Raw genomic sequence first — 22,775 nt, forward strand, 5'->3', positions numbered from 1 at the left:
TTATATTTAACCTTACAAAGAATATATTTTATCTTAGTTGAAGGCAGCAAAATACACTGAATGCCATGTTTCCTTTGGAGTTTACTGACCTTTTTGGATACTGGGCTAGCATAAGGTAGAATGGCGATTTTTGGCTTCTCTTCCTTGGTCTCAGTCTTAACTTCTTTCTCAGGTGCTCTTGATTTTGACTACATTGCCTGTTCAGTTTGCTGCTCTGAGTATCTGTTCCTTAAAAACACTATTCATAGGTGTTGTAATTCTTTAGTGAGGTGCTCCTTGTCTGAAAGTGTCTGACCACTATGAACGAAGTCTTTAACAACAAATTTCTTTGTGATGGATGCTAATGGCTCAAGGCATGGAGATAGAGGTTAGTGTGTGTGGGTTTTCTATGTACACTGTGATCCAGGGATCCATCCATTCTTGTAACTAACATATAGCTGAGATGCTGAACCACAGGTAGGCCCACCAAAGACTCCCCCCCCCCCCCCCCCCCCACACACACACACACATACACACACAACTTGCCAGTCTTCCATTCTGGATTTTCCATTGTTTGATTTCTACTTGTAACGGATATATCAAGAAAAGGTAGTAGGTCCTCCTCTGCAAGTTCCATCATAAATTTTATGTTATGATGGATAGAGTTTAAATGTTGGCAGATTCTAGTATTTTTTCCTCATAGTGTTCCATATATAGATTTGCCTTGACAGGTTACCTGTCACCATACCATCAGATTGTTTTTAATACTTTTCGTTGAACAGAAAAAAGATGTCAGAACATGCCTAAAAAGTTCTGTGAAAAAGTCGTTGAACTTGTCCGTGATAAGTTCCCAGGAATCAGAAAGTCAGACTCATGTAAAGAGGGAGACTGCATTAAAACTGACCATAATTATTGTATCCAGGAGCCACAGTTGACTGTGCTCATGTACAAAGTCAGGGGAGTCTCGAATGCAGCATTCATGCTTCCCACATAAAAACTGAGAATGCATTGCAAGTACAGGGTGTCCCACTCAAACCTCCCTGATTTCAAAGACCCAGGACAAAAAACCACAGTACATCTGACAATGAAAAATGCACCATGTTGTAGAGCATCTCAAAGAATTTATTTATTTATCATCAATACACCTCTACATGTGAACCATTTGTAGCATGAAGAATATTGAGTCTAAATTCAGTTTCTTGCCAAGTTCTTTGTAACATTTCCTCCGTTATTGTTGCAATCACATTAGTGATACAATGTCGCAATGTAGGAATATCGGCCACTTTGGTCACATACACGTGGTCCTTCATGAATCCCCACATGAAGAAATCAAGCACCGTAATGTCGGATGAACATGGTGACTAGGCAATGGGTCCTCCATGTCTGATCCAACTATTGGGAAATTTCCTATCCAGGAACTTGCTAACAGTCGTTGACCAATGCGCCGGAGATCCATCTTGTTGAAGAATGATGTTGGGTTGCAAGTCTTGTATCTGAGGGTACACAAACTGCTCCAACATGTACCGATACACTGACCCATTCACTGTTTGCTCCGCAAAGAAGAACAGTCCAATAATCCTGTCGTGCATTAGCCCGCACCAGACGTTTAGTTTAGGGCTATCATGAACATGTTCAGTGACAACATGTGGATTTTGCGAACCCCCAATCCGAACATTATGCCTATTAACCCTTCCTGATAGATGAAAGTTTGCCTCATCTAAGAATAAACATCTTTCCAGGAAGCTGGCATCCATATCAATACGCTGCAGCATATCCACAGCAAATTGTTGTCATCGTGGTTTGTGGGCGTCAGATGTTGGCAGAATTTGCATACATACGAAGATGCTGGTGAACTACACTATGCAGTGTTGATTGAGGTACATCAAGTTGTGTAGATGCTGTGACAAATTGACTTACATGGGCTTTTGGGAAACGTTTGCCTGATGTTCTCCACTGTCTCTTCTGAAACTCTGTAACGTGTGCTGCCAGAATGTTTCAGAACACTTCCTGTTGCCAGAAACTTCCTATACCATTCCTTAATTGTTTTCACATCCGGGGATCACATTCACACACATGACGATGATTTCTTTGCACAGTAATTGGCGATTTTGTTTCTGCAAACCGCACTACAGCTTGTGTGTGCTGCTGTGGAGTCGCCATTTTCACTTCATACGACCATGCTGCACTCTGGCGATGATACTTAGCACTTCTGACATGGGAATACAAATTCTTTGAGATGCTCTACGATGTGGTGCATTTTTCATTGCCATATCTACTGTGGTTTTTCTCACCTGGGTCCTTGAAATCAGGGAGGTTTGAGTGGGACACCCTGTATTTTGCAAGCTGGTGTTTATATGTGCCAAGTCTGGGTATTGTTACAATTTCATTTTCTTTTCTTGTGTGCCTTAGATAGGCGACATAGTAGTGGTAGCACTACTGCTCATGTTTTAAGACTTTTAATGATGATTTTATGCAAGCAATTGAATTTTGCATTTTGGCAAGCAAACAGTTGTAACTGCATTGATTCTGCTTGTGACTATGTCATAATGTCAAGCGACTACTGAGAATCTGCAGAGAGTTTAGCGACATGTAAAGATGAGGGACGAAGAAGCTCTTTTGAAGTGACCTCTGGCATTCATCAGGTGTCACAAATTCCCTGTCATACTAAAGCCAGGCTCATCTCAACATCTTGTTAGGAAGGTCAGCGAATTGAAGAGTTGACCTTTCTTTTAGCGGAACTTCTCTGACCTATGTACATTGTGGAGCATCTTTCCATAGAGTGAAGTAATGTGGTCTCTAATGTTTTTCAGTGTGATTGAGTAATGGTTTGCTTCCAGGTGTTCTATCAAACTGTTTCCATTTTCTGCACAATATTTCGTTTAATGGCCCAGGTATCTTCATGTGTTGCGAGTTTTGTTGTTGTGTGTACTTGCTACCTGGACTTCAGTCATACCGTGAACTGTTGTTGGTTACACACCAGTATTTGTAACTGAGTTTGATTCCCAGTACTTACTATGCAACAATAAATGTTACACACACCTGGATTTCAGAGACCTAGATCATGTTTAACAATGCATTTCAGATTAGTTGAAGGGAGTGAAATACAGTGGATGCTGTGTTCTCATAATAGCCTACTGATCTTTCCAGATAATGGGCCAGAATAAGTTAGATAAGCAATTTTTGGCTTCCTTTTTCTCAGTGTCAATCGGATTTGATGATCTGAGTACCCATTCCTTCAGAACACTATTTGTATGTGTTGTAATTTTTCAGTGAGGCTTTTGCTGTCTGAAAGTACCTTTGACTCAAAGGTTTCCACATATAGGCTCACCAGGACAGGTGATTACAGGCTACCCATCACCATGACATTGACATATTCATAATGTTTTCTATCAAACAGGAAATAAGTAGATGTCAGAATGTGCCTAATGAGTTCTGTGAAATGATCGTCAGACATTCCTGTGGCTAGGTGCAAAGAATCTGAAAGAACTCATATAAAAAGGGAGAATACGTTGAAAGTGACAATAATATCCGGGAGCTACTATTGACTGGTTACTCAGATCGTCAAATTGAACACGTGAGAGGAGGTCTGAGACTGACACCAAGGAAGAGAAGCCAAAAGTCACCCATCTACCTGATGCTGGCCCAATATCCAGAATGATTGGTAGCCTGCTATGGAAACAAGACATCCACTGTAGCTCACTCCCATCAATTAAGATAGAAAGTATTCTTTGTAATCTTAAAGATGATCTAAGTCTCTGAAACCTGAGTGTGTTTCACATTCCATGCAAATGGGGCCCATCTTACATGGAGCAGACTATCAGAACGGTTGAGAAGAGATGCAAGGAACATCAGCAAGTCACCTGACTAAAATAACAGCAAATCAGTTGTCAGCAAGCACTTACAGTGCTGCAAATGCCAAGTTTTTGTTATGGGATAATTAAGGAGTCTATTGAAGTAAAGATGGGATCAGCACTCAATTTATTAATATCTTGTGTGCTAAAACATCCACCAGATTTGGAAAACGCAGAGAGAATTAGTGTTTCGCAGAATATCAGTGTGATCTGTGAGAAACGAAAGTGTATCACAGGGTGTAGTGGGCACCAATAATTAAACTCAACTATGAACATTGGCATGAGGCCAACAATAGTTCAGAATGATGTGAGTCCAGGCAGTGAGTACACATAACAGCAAAACTCACAGCTCCTGGGGAAGATGACTGCATCACTTATTGAAGTATTGTGCAGAAAATGGAAACAACCAAACTCTGGAAGCTCATTATAAATTAAAATATAATTATGCGTCCCTTATTCACGGCACTCTAGGGCAGAGGCAGTGGCACTGGTGTAGTGAAATACAGCTCATGAACTTCACTAACTTTTTTTATGCTTCTCTCTGAGGTATGACATTGAAACATCTTTGAGAGTGTTAATTGCCTGCCTTAGAGACATTTAAGGTAATCTGTGTGTCAGATGTGGTCTGAAGCTCTTTTTAAATTTGTTTTAATGTTTGCCCATAATGATACAAACAGTTTAGGTATGGGTAAGAGCGAGTGAGCAATAAGTAAACAACTCTAAAATTTTTAAGTAATTTCTGTTCCTTGGAACTGATTGTTAATGTTGGAGACAAGTTTTTACTTTTGCAATTTTTTAAATTAATTTTAGAATTTGTTATTTATTTTTATATATAATTTGCAAAAATAATATTTTATTGGTGGCAACACACACTAGACATTACAGCTGTAGTTTACTTTGATATAATGAGCTCAAAATAAATGTATTTCCATGTATGAGTTACATGTGTTGTTAAAATGTTTGTGCTGTTCTCATCCGCTTTATTAATAAATTGTTCAGTATCAATTCGTGGCAGTATCTTAACTCAAACATGATTCAGGTATTATTTAATTTCCCTTCAGTTTTTGCTTCAGTTATCAATTAAGTTTTTAATCAGCTATAGTGAAAATACTTTTCCTAATTTGAATCAGAATGCAACTGAAGAAAGTATGAAAGAATAAGGAAACTGAAAAAGTGTATTCTATTTCATGGAGTTTCTATGGCATGTGAGTTTCTTACCTTTGTAAAAATGCAATCCTCATACCTAATATGAATCATGGAGTAATTAAAACACCAGGTAATGGGTGGATTTTGCTGTGGAGTAGTGTAATTCACATTGACGAGAAGTGTTGTGCATTGCTTCTTACAGCACAAAACGTATTGCTATCTTCATCTCATTAAATTTATTCTTCTTCATTCCTCAGTAATGGAATTCTAATAACGCTAACCTTGATTTTATTTTTAAAAATTTGCAACTTTGAGGAATCAGTGTTGTAAGCAGCCTTCAAAACTAGATGTTATATCAAATATAAGAATCTAACTTTCTTCCTTCAGAGAGATTAAAAGATTAACTACAGAAGCTACACTCTTATAAAAGTTTATTGTACAATGGACACTAAACAAGACAAGAATATTAACTTGTTTTGTTTCTATACATATTTGAGTATACCAGAGTACTGTTTTATTGAAAGAAATTTTTAATAATTACTACTGTGGTGTAATAGGAAATAGAGTGAATGTTTATAATATTTACAGATGAGTCCCGCTCATGTGCTAAAAATAGACTGTGTATTACTTTGCATTTCTGGTTTTCTTACTTGAAACATTTTCTTAGGCAACCTTCTAAACAGCAACTTCACTCTCCGTTGTTTCAAGTGTGCATCAGAGGAATCATTACTTATTCTTGTGACATTTCAACTGAAAACCTTCCAGCCATTCTCAAGACAGCCTGAAAACTGATCTGAGAGTGAAGGTATATCTATTTGTTCCCTGAGACACCAAAAACACGAGACAAAGATTTACAGTAAATTTCACTGCACATACTTCACACATGATGATTTTAGGATAACAGTGGCAGTCGCAGATTAAACTTAACATGTGCAAGATAATGAAGGATTTTAAATATTGAGCATTAAATTTTGCATTTTTGTACTGACATTTTTGAGAGATGATACAGATGCTTATCTATTTATTTATTCATTCATCTTTTGATCACTGTTTAGAGCAATATTGGATACATAACCATGTATCTATAGCAACAGGGTAATTACAGTTTGAGCATTTGCAGTATTTTTACAGTCCTGCACACTTAAAAGTAATACACTATAATTTTACCTATATTTTGACCAACTTTTAAACAATCATAAATAATCCAAGGGTGGTTTGAAAAGTTCTCAGAATGGAACAGAAAAAAAGTACTTACATCACTGAAACATTTTTTGTTTTTCAATGTAGTCTCCTTGTAGATTAATGCACTTGGTCCAACGGTGTTCCAGTGCCTTGATCCCATCTTGAAAATGAGTTTCCTCCAGGTCTGCAAAATAGTTGTCAACTCCGGTTATCAATTCTTTGTTTGAAGTGGATCTTCATCCACCAAGAAAAATTTTCAGTTTTGGGAAGAGATGGAAGTCTGACGGAGCCATATCAGGTGAATAAGGCAGGTGTGGCAACAATTCATACCTTAGTTCTTGTAACTTTGCCATGGCAACGGCACATGTGTGCGGGCGCACATTGTCTTGATGGAAGATGACACTCTTCCTTGCTAAACCTGGCCTTTTTTCATGTATCTTTTGTTGCAGTTTGTCCAGGAGGTTAGCATCGTATTCTCCAGTAATTGTTTGCCCAGTGGGGAGATAATGTACAAACAGAATCCCCTTCACATCCCAGAACTTTGATGCCATGATCTTTCCTGATTTCTTTGGTGGCGGAGAATCAGCATGTTTCCACTGCTTTGACTGTTGTTTTGTATTTGGGGTATAGTAGCGCATCCAAGTTTCATCTGTGATCCCAAACTGGCACGAAAAATCTTATTCGTTTCTCCTAAAATGGACCAAACATTGTTGCGATATGTCCATTCTCATGCGTTTTTGATCCTGCGTCAAGAGTCGTGGCACCCATCTTGCAGATAATTTATTCATTTCTCATTCTTCAGTTAAAATGTACCCTTTCAGATGACATCTGACAAGCATGAGCAATTTCCCGTACTTTCGATTGGCAATCCTCTATGACCATTTTGTGCACTTTTGCAATGATTTCTGGAGCAGTGACACATCTTCACCGACCACTGCGTGGATCATCATCTAAGCTCTCCAGACAAAATTTAAATTCATTTGTCCACTTGTCATCAGTTGAATATGAAGGAGCAGAGTCCCCCAATGTATTCTGGAAACTGGCATGAATGTCCTTAGCTTTCATACCTTTCTTTATGAAGTACTTAACCACTGCTCATATCTCGATTTTTTCCATCTTCGTGAATCACTATGCAGGCACAACAACAGAGCCACGTCACACAACATCTCTCTTCCAAGAGCACTGACGTGGCAGCTTTTTACAGACAACAGTCCAATGAATATCACATGAACAACTCGTTGTGCTAGCACTGACCTCTCATGGTGATTCTGAGACCTTTTCAAACCACCCTTGTAAAACAGTATATAAAAACAATTAGTGTTGCACCATTGATGGAGTTCTTAGCATTTCAGCTGCATCTTTGGAAATATAAAATTTTGGTTTCTCAGACAAGATGTTTGAAGGCCTTCTGTGCACAATAAACCTACCTAAGAATATCTAACTGTAATATTGGAGCAGCAGTCATGCACTGTAAAAGTAGACTAAATTATTGGACAAAGTTCTTCTTCAGCTTTAGGGAAAAGAAACACACATCCATACATGGCCTCACTCCTATCCATGTGCTGAGGCCCAACTGCAGTGAGCGGTGATCTTGTCTTGGATGATAAGTGGGGTACAGAATAGGCCTGGAGTGGGGAGTGGGAGGCAGAACGGGGTAGGATTGGGGGAAGGTGCTGTAGTGCTATCACGTGAGTGTATGCATGGAGTGGGAGGGGGGAGACAGGATGGTGGGCTGCTAGGTGCAGAATCAGAAGGCTGTGCTGGTGGTAAGGGGGGGGGGGGAGGGGGGATGAGGACTGAAGCAGAGAACATGAAAGGACTATGAAGTTGGGATGTTGGGGTAAAAGGCGTATGTGAAGCTGTAGTGGGAGCAGGGAAGGGCAAAGAGGCAGGTGCAGGATAGGGACCAATGAAGGTTGAGGCCAGGGGGGGGGGGGGGGGTTATGGGAACAAAGAATATGTTGCAGGGAGAGTTCCTATCGGCACATTTCAGAAAAGCAGGTGTTGGTGGTAAAAATCCAAAAAGCTTGAACCGTGAGGCATTCGTTGATGTCAAGTTCACAATGTTGCAGGGCATGCTCGACAAGTGGTTGGTCTGGCTGTCTCATGGTCACGTTATGGCATGCAGGCAAGCAGCCTGTTCACAGCTGTAGCCATATAGAGTGCTGCACAGTATTTGCAGCTGAGTTTATGCATCACATAGCTGTTTTCACAGGTGATGTTCTGACTTAGCTGCAACTACTGCGCAGCATTCTATGCAGTTGTGGCTAACAACGAGCGATCATGCCACAAGAATGCCATGGCCATGCTGTGGCCAGTAGACAGCTAGACCATCCACATGCCAAGCATGTCACACAACATGGTGTACTTGACTTCAGCGACTGCTTCATAGCCTGGGGCATCTGGGTTCGTCTCACCAACACCAGCTTTTCTGATTTGGGCGAGAGGGAACTCACCCTTCAGTAATAGATACCAGTACGCTGACCTCGATGGCAAATGTTCATCAGAGACAAGGGTATTGTGAGGAGTGCCTTAGCGAAGTGCGATAGGACTGATGTTGTTCTCCATATACGTAAATGATTTGGCAGATAGGATGGGCAGCAATCTGTAGTTGTTTGCTGATGATGCTGTGGTGTATGGGAAGGTGTTGAAGTTGAGTGACTGTAGGAGGATACAAGACGACTCATATAAAATTTCTAGTTGGTGTGATGAATGGCAGCTAGCTCTAAATGTGTAAAAATGTAAGTTAGTGAAGATGAGTAGGAACGACAAACCTGTAATGTTCGGATGCAGCATTTGTAGAGCCCTGCTTGACAGTCAAGTCATTTAAGTATCTGGGTGTAATGTTGCTACGTGATATGAAATGGAATGAGCATGTCAGAACTGTGGTAAGGAAGGCAAATGATTGACTTCAGTTTATTGGGAGAATTGGAAAGAGTGGTTCACCTGTATAGGAGACCACGTGTAGTATGCTTGTGTGCCCTATTCCTGAGTACTGCTCGAGTGTTTGAGGCTCAACCTTCGCTAATTCCTGTTGTGTCTTTTCTGTCTTGCACAGCCTTTCAATGCTGCATGTTGCAGCACATCATCATCTCCCTATCATGTCCCTGCATACTCCCATAGGCAGCACTACAGCATCTTGCCCTAAGCCTAAGCTGCTAATTGTCCCCCTTCCCATCCCATTCCTCTTCTGTACCCCTGCTACTCACCCCAGCTGGTATTGCTGCTCACTGTAGTTGAGCCTCAGTGACCAGTGACAACAGAGGCACCATGTATTTCTGTTTTAAATCTCAAGAAGGCTTTTATCTGACAGCATAGTCTTTTTAAATATACATTTAAATGTGTTTGTTTGTCACTCAACATCTCCTCTGCATGGAGAGTAGCGATCTACCCTGATTCATATTGTTATTGGTACATTCCAGATTTTCCAGTGTTTTATTTGTAATTTTGTTGGTGTAGGACATATGAAAATGTCACTTAATTTGTGGTTCATAACAGACTGGTAATTTTGTAATAATAACTGTTCCTAACTGACAAGAAGTGGCCCTTAACAACTCATGTAAGCGATACTTCCAATAAAATGAATAGATAATATAAATAAAAGAAAGGGAAAGAAAGGAATAACAAATATGTGGACCATTACCTCCAACACAGATCATTGTCTGAATACTTTTAATCCCACATTTATAGTTTTTTCTCCAATCACAAGTTTTTGCAAAACCCTTCAGGCCTTCATATAAACCACTTACAGCTAAATATGTGCCAACATTTTTATTGCATTGTTTGCAAATATTATAGCTGCAGTAGTAAAAGTGTGGAATTGTACTTTTATGAATGTTTAGAAAATAAACTACCAATTAAGATACCAGATACCTACAGTGCAGACTGATATGTTGGCTACTAGTCTGCATCAGTATTTCTACTCAAAATACATCTTTGTAAAAACAGTAAAGAAATTGCAAAATGACTAGAGGACTAAAGGACTGCAAGGCTGGAGAGACTTGCATAAATGGGGGAAAGATATACATAACTAGGGGAAAGGTAGATGATGCCTATAGGACAATTAAAGATAGCTTTGTAGACAAGAGGAGCAATAGTGTGAATATGAAATGTTCAGGGAGAAACCAGCTTAAGGAGATATGGAAGTAAACTTGTCAACGCTTTTTCTAGCATTACTGTTTTCCATCTTATATACAACTAACATGCGTATAAGTTAACACGTTTTGTGCTGTGTATTTATGTGTACATTCTTTATTTCCTGCAAGGAAACAAGGAGGATGAGTCTGATTATTAGGAAGTCAAGGTTTTGTGTACTTTGCTTGTCCATAAAGTGGCTCTGTTGTATCGTATTTACATTGTCCCATGGCAGAACTTGCTATGATTCAATGACAGACCCATTCATTACTCAGTGCTATTCAGAGATGTACAGTACAATATGATGGAGCAGTACCAGTACAGTTTCACGGAACTCACCGGCATGCATCTTTTGTATGAGGACGTATGTTGCAATCCTCTCACTGCTGAAAGGCTGTACAGGGAACAATTTCCTAACAGACATCATCCATAATGATGAGTGTTTATTCCTCTCGATCGACAAATGCAGGAAAGGAGAAATCTGGGATCTGCCAACATGAGGACCACTCGCACATCTGATTTCGAAGAGAAGGTGCTGGAACATGTTGCAATGGACCCCAGTACAAGTATTCATCGTATTGCACATGAAGTGGGTGCTACACATACTACTAGTGCATGGCGAGTACTCCACACACAACAATTACACCCATATAAACCACAACAAGTCCATGCAATGCTTGTGACTGACTTTGCACCAAGTGTTGATTGACCATATTTCCTCCAAATCGTGCTGTTTACTGATGACACCTCATTTGATCTTGATGGTATTTTGAACAGCAGGAATAGCCATGTGTAGCATGAGGATAACTTCATGCTGTGGTATAGTCACACCATCAAGTACGTTTTGCTGTAAATACCTGGACTGGCATTGTAGGTGACAATCTCATTGGGCCATATCTTGCACCTGGCCATCTGAATGGCCACCTGTGCTTGAGGTTCGTGCAAAGAGCTCTACCTGAGTTGTTGGAGAACGTACCCTTGGCTGTTCATGAGAGTATGTGGATACAACATGATGTACACTGCCTGACTTCAGTGTGGATGTCCGCAACCATCTCTATGCTGTATTTCCTGGTAACTGGATTGAAAGGGGAGATCTTATTCCATGGCCTGCGAGGTCACCTGACCTGAATCCCCTTGATTATTTCTTATGGGGACATCTTAAGTCCTTGCGTATGAGACCCCAGTGAATACAGAGATGGGATTAGTTGACAGAATTGTAGCTGCCTGTGATGTTGTTCAAAACACACATATTTGTCATGGTGTGTCAGAATCTTGTGTGCTGATGTCATGCTTGAGGTTGATTGCCATAAGTTTCAGCACATTTTGTAAGATACAGTACAAATGGTACTTTCACTGTGTCACTGATGGCATTTGCAGTTAACTGTAACTATTGTAAATAAAAAAGTGCACAGTAATGTGATTTTCCTCCTATTATCTCCTTAAGCTGGCTTTTCCGACGCCAGGTTCCTTACATGAGATTGTTTGGTGGAGCATACTCATGTCCTGCTGAATTTTTGCTGGCCCTTAATGAAATACCCTTTAAACAATGAAGGGCTATACAAAGGAAGTATATTTGAAGGTAGTATTATAGGAAGGGAAGAGGAAGAAAATGAAGATGAGTTTGGAGATATACTGCTGTGAGAAGAATTTGACATATCACTGAAATACCTAACTTGGAACAAGGCCCCCAAAGCAGGTGACATTTCCTCAGAGTTATTGAGATAGTTATGAGAGCTAGCTATGACAAAACTATTCCAACTGTTGTGTAAAATATATGAGACAAGTAAAATGCCCTCTGACTTCAGTGTAATGATTCCAGTTTTGACTATTACCAGACTGTCAATTTAACTGGTCATGGTTGCAAAATGTTGACATGAATTATTTAGAGAAGAATGGAAAAACTGGAAGAAGCCAAACTAATGGGACATCAGTTTGGGTTCAGGAGAAATGTAAGAACTCATGAGGCAATACTTGACCCTATGATTTATCTTAAAATATAGGTTGAAGAAAGGCAAACTAACACTTATAGCACTTGAGAAAGCTTTTGGAAATGTTGAATGGAATACACTTTGAAATTTAAGAGGTAGCAGGAATAAAATTCAGGAAGGGGAAGTTAATCTACAATTTGAAAATAAAACATACTGCAACTAAAAGAGTCAAAGGACATGGAAAGCAGTGGTTGAGAAGGGAGTGTGACAATATTGTAGCTTATCCTCAGTGTTATTCAATCTGTACTTTGAGGAAACAGTAAAGAAAATCAAGGAGAAATTGGGAAGTGGGTTAAAGTTTTGCAGGAAGAATGAAAAATTTTGAGGTTTGCCAATGACAATGTTATTGTGTCAGAGACTTGGAAGAGCAGTTCAGTGGATTGAATATTGTCTTGAAAAGAAATTAAAAGATGTACATCAACAAAAGTAATGGCATGTAGCCATTTTAGATCAGGTGATATTGAGGGACCTATACTAGGAAATGAGACAGCAGGCACTTGATGAGCTGGATCAGTTTTCTGTCAGAAAAGTGGACAAGGTAAACAAAGAAGATTCAAGAAGGATATAGTATCAAATTTGTACTGGGAAAAAGATCCTTCTCTAAAAAGAATCAGTTGCTGACTGCCAATACAAGATAGGAAAACTAAACCTGAAGTTTTAAATTTTGCCTTTAAGAAATCATTCATGCAGGAGGATCATATAAACATATTGTTGTCTGAGACCATTGCACAGTCTTATATGTTTAGAATACAGTAATAAGCAACTGAAAGAGTTGAGAACAAGTAACTTGCCCAGGTCCAGATGGAATCCCAAATGGGTTTTGCCTCCATTTGGCCCCATACTTAGGCTGCATTTATCACAAATCTCTTGTCCTATGCCAAGTCCCAAGTGACTGGAAAAGAAGTGCATGTGACTCCTGTATGTAAGAAGCATAAGAAAACTGACCCATAAAATTACTGACCAATATCCTTAACACTGGTTTTTTGCAGAGTTCTTGATCATATTCTCGGTCTGAATATAATAAAGCTCCATGAGATTGTAAAGCTTCTGTTCATAAATCAGCACCGTTTTCCAGACAGCACTCTTGTGAAACTCAGCTTTTCCTTTCCTCACATGATGTACTGTGAATTATAGGGTAGCAGGCAGATTTGTTATTCCTAGATTTCCAAAAAGTCCTTCACATTGTACCCCACAACATGCTGTTAATGAAGGTACAAGCTTACGCAATAGGTTCTCAGATACTTGAGTGACTTGAAGACTTCTTAAATAATGGGACCCAGTATGGTGTCGTCGATTGTGAATGCTCGTCAGAGACAAGGGTATCATCAGGAGTGCCCCATGGAAGTGTGATAGGACAGCGAGTATTCACTTTATACAAAAATGATTTCATGGACAGAGTGAGCAGCAATCTGTGGCTGTTTGCTGTGGTGTACAGGAAGGTGTCGTCATTGTATGACTGTAGGAGTATACCAGATGACCTAGACAAAATTTCCAGTTCATGTGATGAATGGCAGCTAGCTCTAAATGTAGAAAAATATATGTTAATGCAGATGAGTAGAAAATACAATCCCATGGTGATCAACTACAACATGGTGTGCTACTTGACAGAGTCATGCCAGTTAAATATCTAGGAATAATGTTGCAGAGTATATGAAATGGAATGAGCATGTGAGGATTGTAGTGGGAGTGAATGGTTGACTTTGGGTTATTGGAAGAATTGTAGGAAAGTGTGGTTCATCTGTAAAGGAGACCGTGTTTAGAACTCTAATGTGTTTGAGTAGTGCTTGAGTGTTTGGGATCCCTATGAGGTCAGATTACAGGAAGATATTTAAGCAGTTTGAAGCCAGGCTGCTAGATTTGTTACTGTTAGGTTCGGTCAACATGTGAGCATTAATGGAGATGCATAGAGAACTCAAATTGGAATCCCTGGAGGGGAGGGGGGCATGTTCTTTTTAAGAAACAACATTGGGAAAATTTAGAGAACCAGTATTTGGAGCTGGCAGTGTAACAGTCCCATTGCTGCTCATGTACATTTCGCCTAAGGACCACAAACATAAGTTAGGACTCATACAGAGGCATATGGACAGCTGTTTTTCCCTTTTTCCCTTGCTTTATTTGTGAGTGGAACAGGAAGGGAAATGACTAGCAGTGATGCAATGTACCCTCCACTGTGCACCATATGGTGGTTTGCAGAGTTTGTATGTAGATGTAATAACCTTAAATCATGAGACCAGAAAGGATTAATGAGAAACCGTGTTCAGATCTTATTGAAATGACGGCTGGCAAGCAACGAGATCACTATCACTGACACAACAGAAAGGGCAAATAAATGGATGTGGTTAATCAGTGTCAGCATTTAATTTTATCTTCTTTTTATTTACTCCGGAAAACAAACAGTGTGTTGTTACATGTAGATATTGGATGAGTCATAGAGGACATATAAACTAAGGGTGATGAGCACCAAACTGGTATAAATTACTCTTGTAGTAACTCGTACTTCTTTAGTCTGGGCTACTTTAGTAAATTAATTCTGTAGTAATATACTCTTTTAGTAATTGTTGCAGAGCTCCATTTCTATTTACTTCCTTAGTAAGCTGTATCTGCACACTGCTGGCACGTGCATTACGTACCCTCTCCAAAAATATTGATTGTCGGCAGCCATTATTGCATCACCTTTTGCATAATTTATGTTCATTGCTACGATTTTAGAAGCTAGAAAGGATTGTTAAATTGAATTATTAAGATTGGAAAATCTAAATTCTATTGTACTATTAATGATAAGCTCTGTGTACTACGAAAAAGAAAATTGCTATTAATGGATAAATTTGTTGTTAACCCGGCCATCTACAGCCACCAACATCCATTGTTGGTTGATGACACATATTAATTTAAGTGCCTGTCTGAGATACGAGCTAGCAGCAACATGGAGGTAGCCAAGAGATGTTCAAAAAGCATACCAGAAAATGAAAAAGAGCAGTTTGCTGAACTGATGAAAAGTACATATCTACTGTTGAATCTAAAAAGCATGATGTCAACATGCTAAAAAGGAAAAAGGATACTTGGGAAAAAATACACGTTGAATAAAATACAGGAGCTCTTACACAAAGATCACAAGACCAGCTTAAAGTAATTTGGAAGGACCTGAAAGCAAAAGCAAAGAAAATGAAAGCTGAATGTAATCAAGAACAATTTCAAACTGGCGGTGGAGTGGGTGAGATAAAGATCAACAATATAAGCCAAATGGTTGTTGATCTGATCCCACAAGTTTTCGAGGGGATAGCTGGAGTTAACAACAATGATCCATCTGAAGTTAATGTGATACTTAGAAGCAACTTCGATGATGATAACTGCTCTGAAGGTAGCAGTGAAACTGCTGCAGGTGGAACTTTATCCCATTGTCATGAACCTCACCCTGCATTCTCTGGTAGGAGCTTATTGGAATATGTGCTCAGCAAAAGAACATGCGGTTGTAGTGAAGAACTGAGAGTTGTTGAAAAAAAGCATACGAGCTTCATTTCTTAAAAATGTGTTTAATACAAGAGGAATACAATGCAAAAATGTTATTAATAGAAAGACAAAGAGAAATCATGGAACAAGAGCATAACCTTAAAATGGAAATTATGAATAAGTTCAAGAATGTAATGGAGCAAACTTCAGGTTCCAATTCTTCAGCCAGTGTGTTTGAGAAATTTGGGATTTTGTCAATGAATAAGAAAATATTCATATGTATAAAACATCTTTTATTTCCTTGAAATTTTTTCAAATGGTTAATATTTTGATGTTTCTTGTATGGCATAATATTTTTGTTTATCATTTCAGCATCGGTACTAAGTTTTGTTAATACCACATTCTAAATTTTATCCGAATTTGCAATATTATAAAATAAGACTTTTTTTTTGAGAAATAATCGAAACATCGTTTTACTTTGTATACTCAATTAAGAAATAAAATGCTAATGTTAATGCCCTACCTAAAAAGAAGAAAAAAATAACATAACTATAAAATTACACATAAATAAAATGAATCACTTTTCATTGCAGTAGTGACAATATGGTGGCCTACTTATTCATTTAAGAAGGAAAAGTCTTTACACCTATTAATTTTACTAGCAAACTAGGTACAGTTTTAATTAAGTATATTCGACCTTCTGAAAGCTTGGCCTACAGCATCTGCTTCTGGTTGAAATGCATATAGTTCAGTGTCATTCAACTCCACAGCATCAGAGTGAAACACATCTCTAACTTCTATTCCAAAGTTGTGTAGAACTTCAGCAGCCATAATAACATTCGCACACTAGTTCGGTTTAAATTGCATTGTTTCGGTAAGAATCTGGAAACTTTTCTTCCAAACACCGAACTCTTGCTCTATTACACATCTTGTAGCCATGCGGGCTCTATTGCAGCGCTGTTTGGCTCCTGTGTGGGCTCGGAACACAGGCGTCATAAGATGTTTGGGCAGAGCATATCCCCTATCTACAACAAGCAACCCATCATATTGTCCATTTTCAAATTCTGCAGCAACTCTACTATTGTCCCAAATGCATGCATCATGCATGGAATGTAATCAATGGCTTACTACATTCAAAATCTTCATATTGGCATCATAGATGTTTTGTGTATTGATAGAAAAGAAATTCTTGCGATTTTTGTGTTGTTCTGCTTGTACTCCAGGAGGACAAAGTATGGGTATATGTACACATTCTATGGCCCCTATGACATTTGAGAAGCCACCAGTTCAATAGAATTCCCTTTTGTTCTTTGATATATTTTCTTGGCTCTGTGGCATAGACATGTACAGTGGCTTTAAGGCAATTAAACTGTATATCACACTGTTAAAAGCTCTTGCAGCAGAAGTATGATGGAAATTATCGACATTCCCTGCTACAGTTTAATAAGTACCTATGAAAAAGATTCGCAGTTCACAAAGAAGTTGCAGCAGAGGAGCCAAAGCAGGGTTCCTGTCAGAATTATGCTGCAGTAACGGCTCCAGCATACCAAGCAGCAACTCAAAAGATTCTTTACGAAACCCAAAGCACTCTTTGAAATCACTGTCACTCTACATCATGAATGAGTCTCTTCTCTGCATCACAGCGCTCATTCTTGTGATGTTCACCTCTTCCTCCATCTCCATATATTCTTTGTAGTCCAGGTAATCCATAGAATTCAACACTTAAAAGACAGAATTCAAAGATCGCACCTTGCTCTCTGCCTTTACTCCTACTACTGCCTAGGAGTAAATTTTGGCCTTATTTCCTCCTTAAGTTACTAACGTAGTAGCATAATCTTCAATGGTGCTCTCCACCAGTAATGGAGTAAATAAATTTACTTTGGAAGTAAATGAAAAATTAACTCCTTTAGTAATTTACTCCTTTAGTTCAGTACTATTGAATGGAAGTCGCCAATTTCCTTCTCTTTTAGTAACTTACTACTTTAGTTTCACTTACTCCTGGTTGGTGCTTGTCACCCTAAATACGTTAACTTATTTGAAAGGATTTATTGAAGTGGGTTTTGTTAATAGTGAGTCATATGCAAATACCCTCCCTGGGCTTGCTGCTGGATAATATTTGCAAATCCCATGACTCATCAATACTAATGTTTGACATCTTCAGGTGATGGCTGTGGTAGTAGCTGTTATCACTTCTGGAAGATACGACTTATGATAACTGTGCATCTTGCAGGAATGACAAGCAGCTACCACCAACTAAAGATGTTGAACAGTTGTATCAATGAAATATTGTAGGATTTGCACAATATTATCCAGTGCAGGTCTGAGAAGTGTATTTGCAACAGAAATGTCAAGAAATCCTCAAAAGTCACAGTGAGTCATGTGTTTTCATTAAAATTTTGGGCATGTCTCAGAGAAATATTTCTTATATACTATACAAGTATTAAGTAATTCTAATTAGAAATAACTCATATTAAGAAACTGTAATTACAGCAACCAAATGAATGAGTAATAATTTGCATAAAAATTCATAAAATGTTGAAAAATACACATTGATTTATACAGGGTGTTACAAAAAGGTACGGCCAAACTTTCAGGAAACATTCCTCACACACAAATAAAGAAAAGATGTTATGTGGACATGTGTCCGGAAACGCTTAACTTCCATGTTACAGCTCATTTTAGTTTCGTCAGTATGTTCTTCCACCTACGCTCAATGCAGCACGTTACCATGATTTCATACGGGATACTCTACCTGTGCTGCTAGAACATGTGCCTTTACAAGTACGACACAACATGAGGTTCATGCACGATGGAGCTCCTGCACATTTCAGTCGAAGTGTTCGTACGCTTCTCAACAACAGATTCGGTGACCGATGGATTGGTAGAGGCGGACGCTCTCCTGACCTCAACCCTCTTGACTTTCATTTATGGGGGCATTTGAAAGTTCTTGTCTACGCAACCCCGGTACCAAATGTAGAGACTCTTCGTGCTCGTATTGTGGACGGCTGTGATACAATACACCATTCTCCAGGGCTGCATCAGCGCATCAGGGATTCCATGCGACGGAGGGTGGATGCATGTATCCTCGCTAACGGAGGACATTTTGAACATTTCCTGTAACAAAGTGTTTGAAGTCACGCTGGTACGTTCTGTTGCTGTGTGTTTCCATTCCATGATTAATGTGATTTGAAGAGAAGTAATAAAATGAGCTCTAACATGGAAAGTAAGCGTTTCTGGACACATGTCCACATGACATATTTTCTTTCTTTGTGTGTGAGGAATGTTTCCTGAAAGTTTGGCCATACCTTTTTGTAACACCCTTTATGTAACATGAAACTTTGTTATTAAAGACTTACATTCATAAATTCATCCACTATATAGGAGCAGTGTTTGAAACAGTAGTTTTGTTTTTACTCTGCATCCTTTCTGACCAAAGTTTCACATAATGTGTGTAGCAGTACCTGTACATTATATGTGGGAAAGGAACCATAACATATTGAGAAAAGTTAGAAACCAAATTGATAGCTGATAGGTATGGTGAAAATCTAATGAAGTTACGCAACATGGTGTAAACAATGATAAAATTATTTTTAAAAAGTCTTTCCTTCTGCAAGGAATTTAATTAAATAAAATCCAAGTCTGTGTGAAAGAGGCACAGTATACAGATAAAGGTCTATAGATAATGGCTGAATGCTTCTGGTTTTTAATGGAGAAACTGATTTGTGAAGCAGAACAAGTAGTCTGATGGAAGAGTTATCAATCAGCTTAAAAGGTAATGACAAAATGTAAAAGTAAAATGAAAGAACAACAGCGACATAGTAACAATCAGACTGATTGCTAACATGCGACACATATAGGCTTAGTTTAGATAGAAACTGAAACTGTGAACACAGTAAATTTTCATTTTCTCCGAGCATGATAAAGCTTTGCACTTGCCACCACATGTAATAATATTGTAAAGAAAAAAATGAGAGGGAAAAGGATTTGTAGAGTATGGTACAATAACTTACTTTTTATGCATCATATGTTCAAATAATATCCTTAAGAAGTCTGCTGTAGACTGTCTTGCTTATTTGCAGCCTTATGCCACATATTTGAATAGATTTTAACTACACCTGATGTGTGTGTTAGATTCTGAATGAAATAGACCATAGCGCATGTATACATAGTGTTTTTACATAGACCGAAAAACATCTACATTATGTTCTTGTGATGTCATAATTATTCTCTTTGTATGTGTAAGTATTACTTAATACTGTGTTTTCAGGTTCGGTATGAGGACGAGGACGAAGATGAAGGGCCACAGCCAGATCCAACACTGGAGCAGGGTGCACCGCTGCCCGTTCGGCTCCAGGGAGGTTTCCCAGCAGAACTTGCCTCCACCCCTCTTGAGGATATTGATAGTTTCTACCATAACCAGCGGGTACGCAGGACGGAATTATATTTGTTTACTGACAGCTCCTCACTTTGAAGCATATTAAAAGAAGAAAACAAGAAAACATGGGGAAAAAAGTGTTCTCTGAACTATGAATTTCTCTACAAAATTAATACTTTCAATCCTGGATAAGTCACTTGCTGGTGGCGTTATAATACAAGCAATTCTCCCAGATCCCATTGATTTATGAATAGCAGATCATGTTAATGTCTAGTCAAATAGTTGTTATGATTGTAGCTTTTGATTCATTACTTTTTAAACCCCAAAAAGATACAATGTCAACTGTAAGTTCTAACTCTCATTTACACCCTGAATTTGACATAATTTAGAGAGTGAGAACTGAAAAGTAGGAATGTGAGTGAAGATAAATGAAGCTATCCTGAATTGAGAAAAAAAAATGTTTTATGTATATTCTTTGATAATTGATAGCATGAAGAATATCTTGGTCCAAAGTAAATGCAAAATAAATCATCATATTAAAAAGTGAATAAAATTTGTACTGATAATTGGAGAATGTCATGATTATCGCCTTTAGCTATTGATAAAATCATTGTTTGAACCACCAGTTTAAGTCAGCAGATCATCATTATGGTCTTAAAAGCTTTTACGTAATCATAAAGGCAAATATAAAATCTTGACATTGCTTAATAAAACCAGGAATATTTCACTGTTGTCACATCATAATATAGATTACATGGAGTCGCCAATCAATAGATTACATCGTCGGTATAGAAACTGTGCCAGGCAGTATGCTCTTTCAAGTTACATCAGCATTCATCGTTTATGCTGTGATTGGATGTATACCTCATAGAACCAAGCAATTGTGACAAATTCATGGTTTTATTATGTGACATCAGCGGTTTTATATTTGTCTAATACAGTGGTGTAAATGCTTTTAAGAATCTGATGATGGTTAGCCTACTGAAATTGTTTGTTTAAATAAAGATTTTATCAGCAGCTCCAGGCAGTAATCATAACATTTTTCAAAGATCAACAAGCTGTGGTGCATTACCTCCTGAAAATGTATTGGAGCTGATAAATTACTGATGTATTGCTATGGCAAGTGATTTTGAGATCTAAGAACTTTCCAAACTTATTTTTATTTTGAGACAATTTTTCTTGTTTTATTACTGGCTTTGTGTTTATAGACCAGAGAATACTATAACTTTATTTCAAAATTAGATATGACAGGTATTACTTTTACTTTCACTTATAACAATTGTACTAATATAACAGTTCATTTTTCTTTTTGCAGACATTCGTAGTGGTTAGTAAAGGAAAGGATATTTTCCGATTCAGTGCAACAGATGCCTTGTGGATTCTGGATCCTTTCAATCCTATTCGAAGAGTTGCTATATATATTTTGGTTCATCCCTTATTTTCACTTTTTATCATCACAACAATTTTAACGAACTGCATCTTCATGATCATGCCTACTACACCAGTAATAGAATCAACAGAGTAAGTAATAACATAATTACTTATAGCTTTGGAGATTCCTTTTGTAGAATTTGTGTTTGTAGAAGACTAGTTTCACAGTTTTTTTATTATTTTAAATGTTTTGGTGAACTGACTGCCATTCTCAGTTAATGAAAGAAGCAATTTGTTATGAAATAGTTAAGATTAATGGAATGAAAAGAATCACTCATTACCTAAAACAGTGTGTAGTTAATAAAACTGCTGTAAGCAGAGCAAAGGAGTCAGTCAGTGCACATTTTATTGATGGTTGACTACCTAAAACATGTTTTTGTCATATGTTTTTCATCTGTATTTTACAAAACATTTTTTCTCCACTGTTTCATATTTTCTAAAATTCAGAAATACAGAAAAAAATTGCTAGCTGTGTGCATAATGATGAGATTAATGTTGTCTTTTGACTGCAAATGGACCAGATTGTTGCTTTTTAAAACTGAGGGCTTCAAAAAGTTCATACATTGTGCAAAACATGCATTTTTGGACTGTGACCACTAACTATGAGCCATTTGAAAATCAATGCTTTATATCATGGTAAGTGATGTTAGCACTGGAAAAAAAAGTATGGAGAAAGATATCCAGCAAAGATCAGTCGATAAATATTCATTTTTTAAATTCAGACACCTTTTACATGCTGTAATAAAAATGCATTTGTATTTATAAAACAGATATTTATATACTTGTTGTTGAAAATGACTATACTGACAAAATTGTTATTGATTTGTAAGAATGTTTATATCTACTGTTTACTAGAAACGATGGGGAAGTATTTATGCATTGTTGTAGCGCTTATTGAATTTTCAGCATCTACATACATGTGTTTGTCATTCCATCAGTTTCACTCTGATCCATGCCACTTTTTTGTCTGCCATTGTATATTCTGAAAACTTCTCTGTCTAAATACTTATTTAGACCACTGAGATATGTGAATCCATGAATATGTAGCATGATACAGCATGCTTGGAGATAATTAAAAGGCAGAAAATCTTCAAATGAAAAAAAAGAAAAAAATTGGAAGAAATCGCATATGAGAGAGAAATTGCTGCGTGAGAAAAACAGAAATGGGATATTTGTTCTATGCATACATTACCAGACATTTTAAAATAATTGTAATGCATTTGGTTGTTTTACTACACCTTT

At 37.9% G+C, this 22,775-nt stretch overlaps 1 protein-coding gene across 1 annotated transcript in view; it reads left to right on the forward strand.

The window, feature by feature from the left end:
• Positions 1 to 22,775, forward strand: part of LOC124623171 (sodium channel protein para) — an 876,466-nt gene that overhangs the window by 41,214 nt on the left and 812,477 nt on the right. The window contains exons 2-3 of the mRNA XM_047148975.1: positions 19,995 to 20,150; positions 21,418 to 21,623. Of these exons, the coding sequence (XP_047004931.1) occupies positions 19,995 to 20,150; positions 21,418 to 21,623 (362 nt within the window). The remainder of the gene's footprint in view (positions 1 to 19,994; positions 20,151 to 21,417; positions 21,624 to 22,775) is intronic.

Source organism: Schistocerca americana, chromosome 7 (genome assembly GCF_021461395.2).
Source record: "Schistocerca americana isolate TAMUIC-IGC-003095 chromosome 7, iqSchAmer2.1, whole genome shotgun sequence".
Lineage (NCBI taxonomy): Eukaryota > Metazoa > Arthropoda > Insecta > Orthoptera > Acrididae > Schistocerca > Schistocerca americana.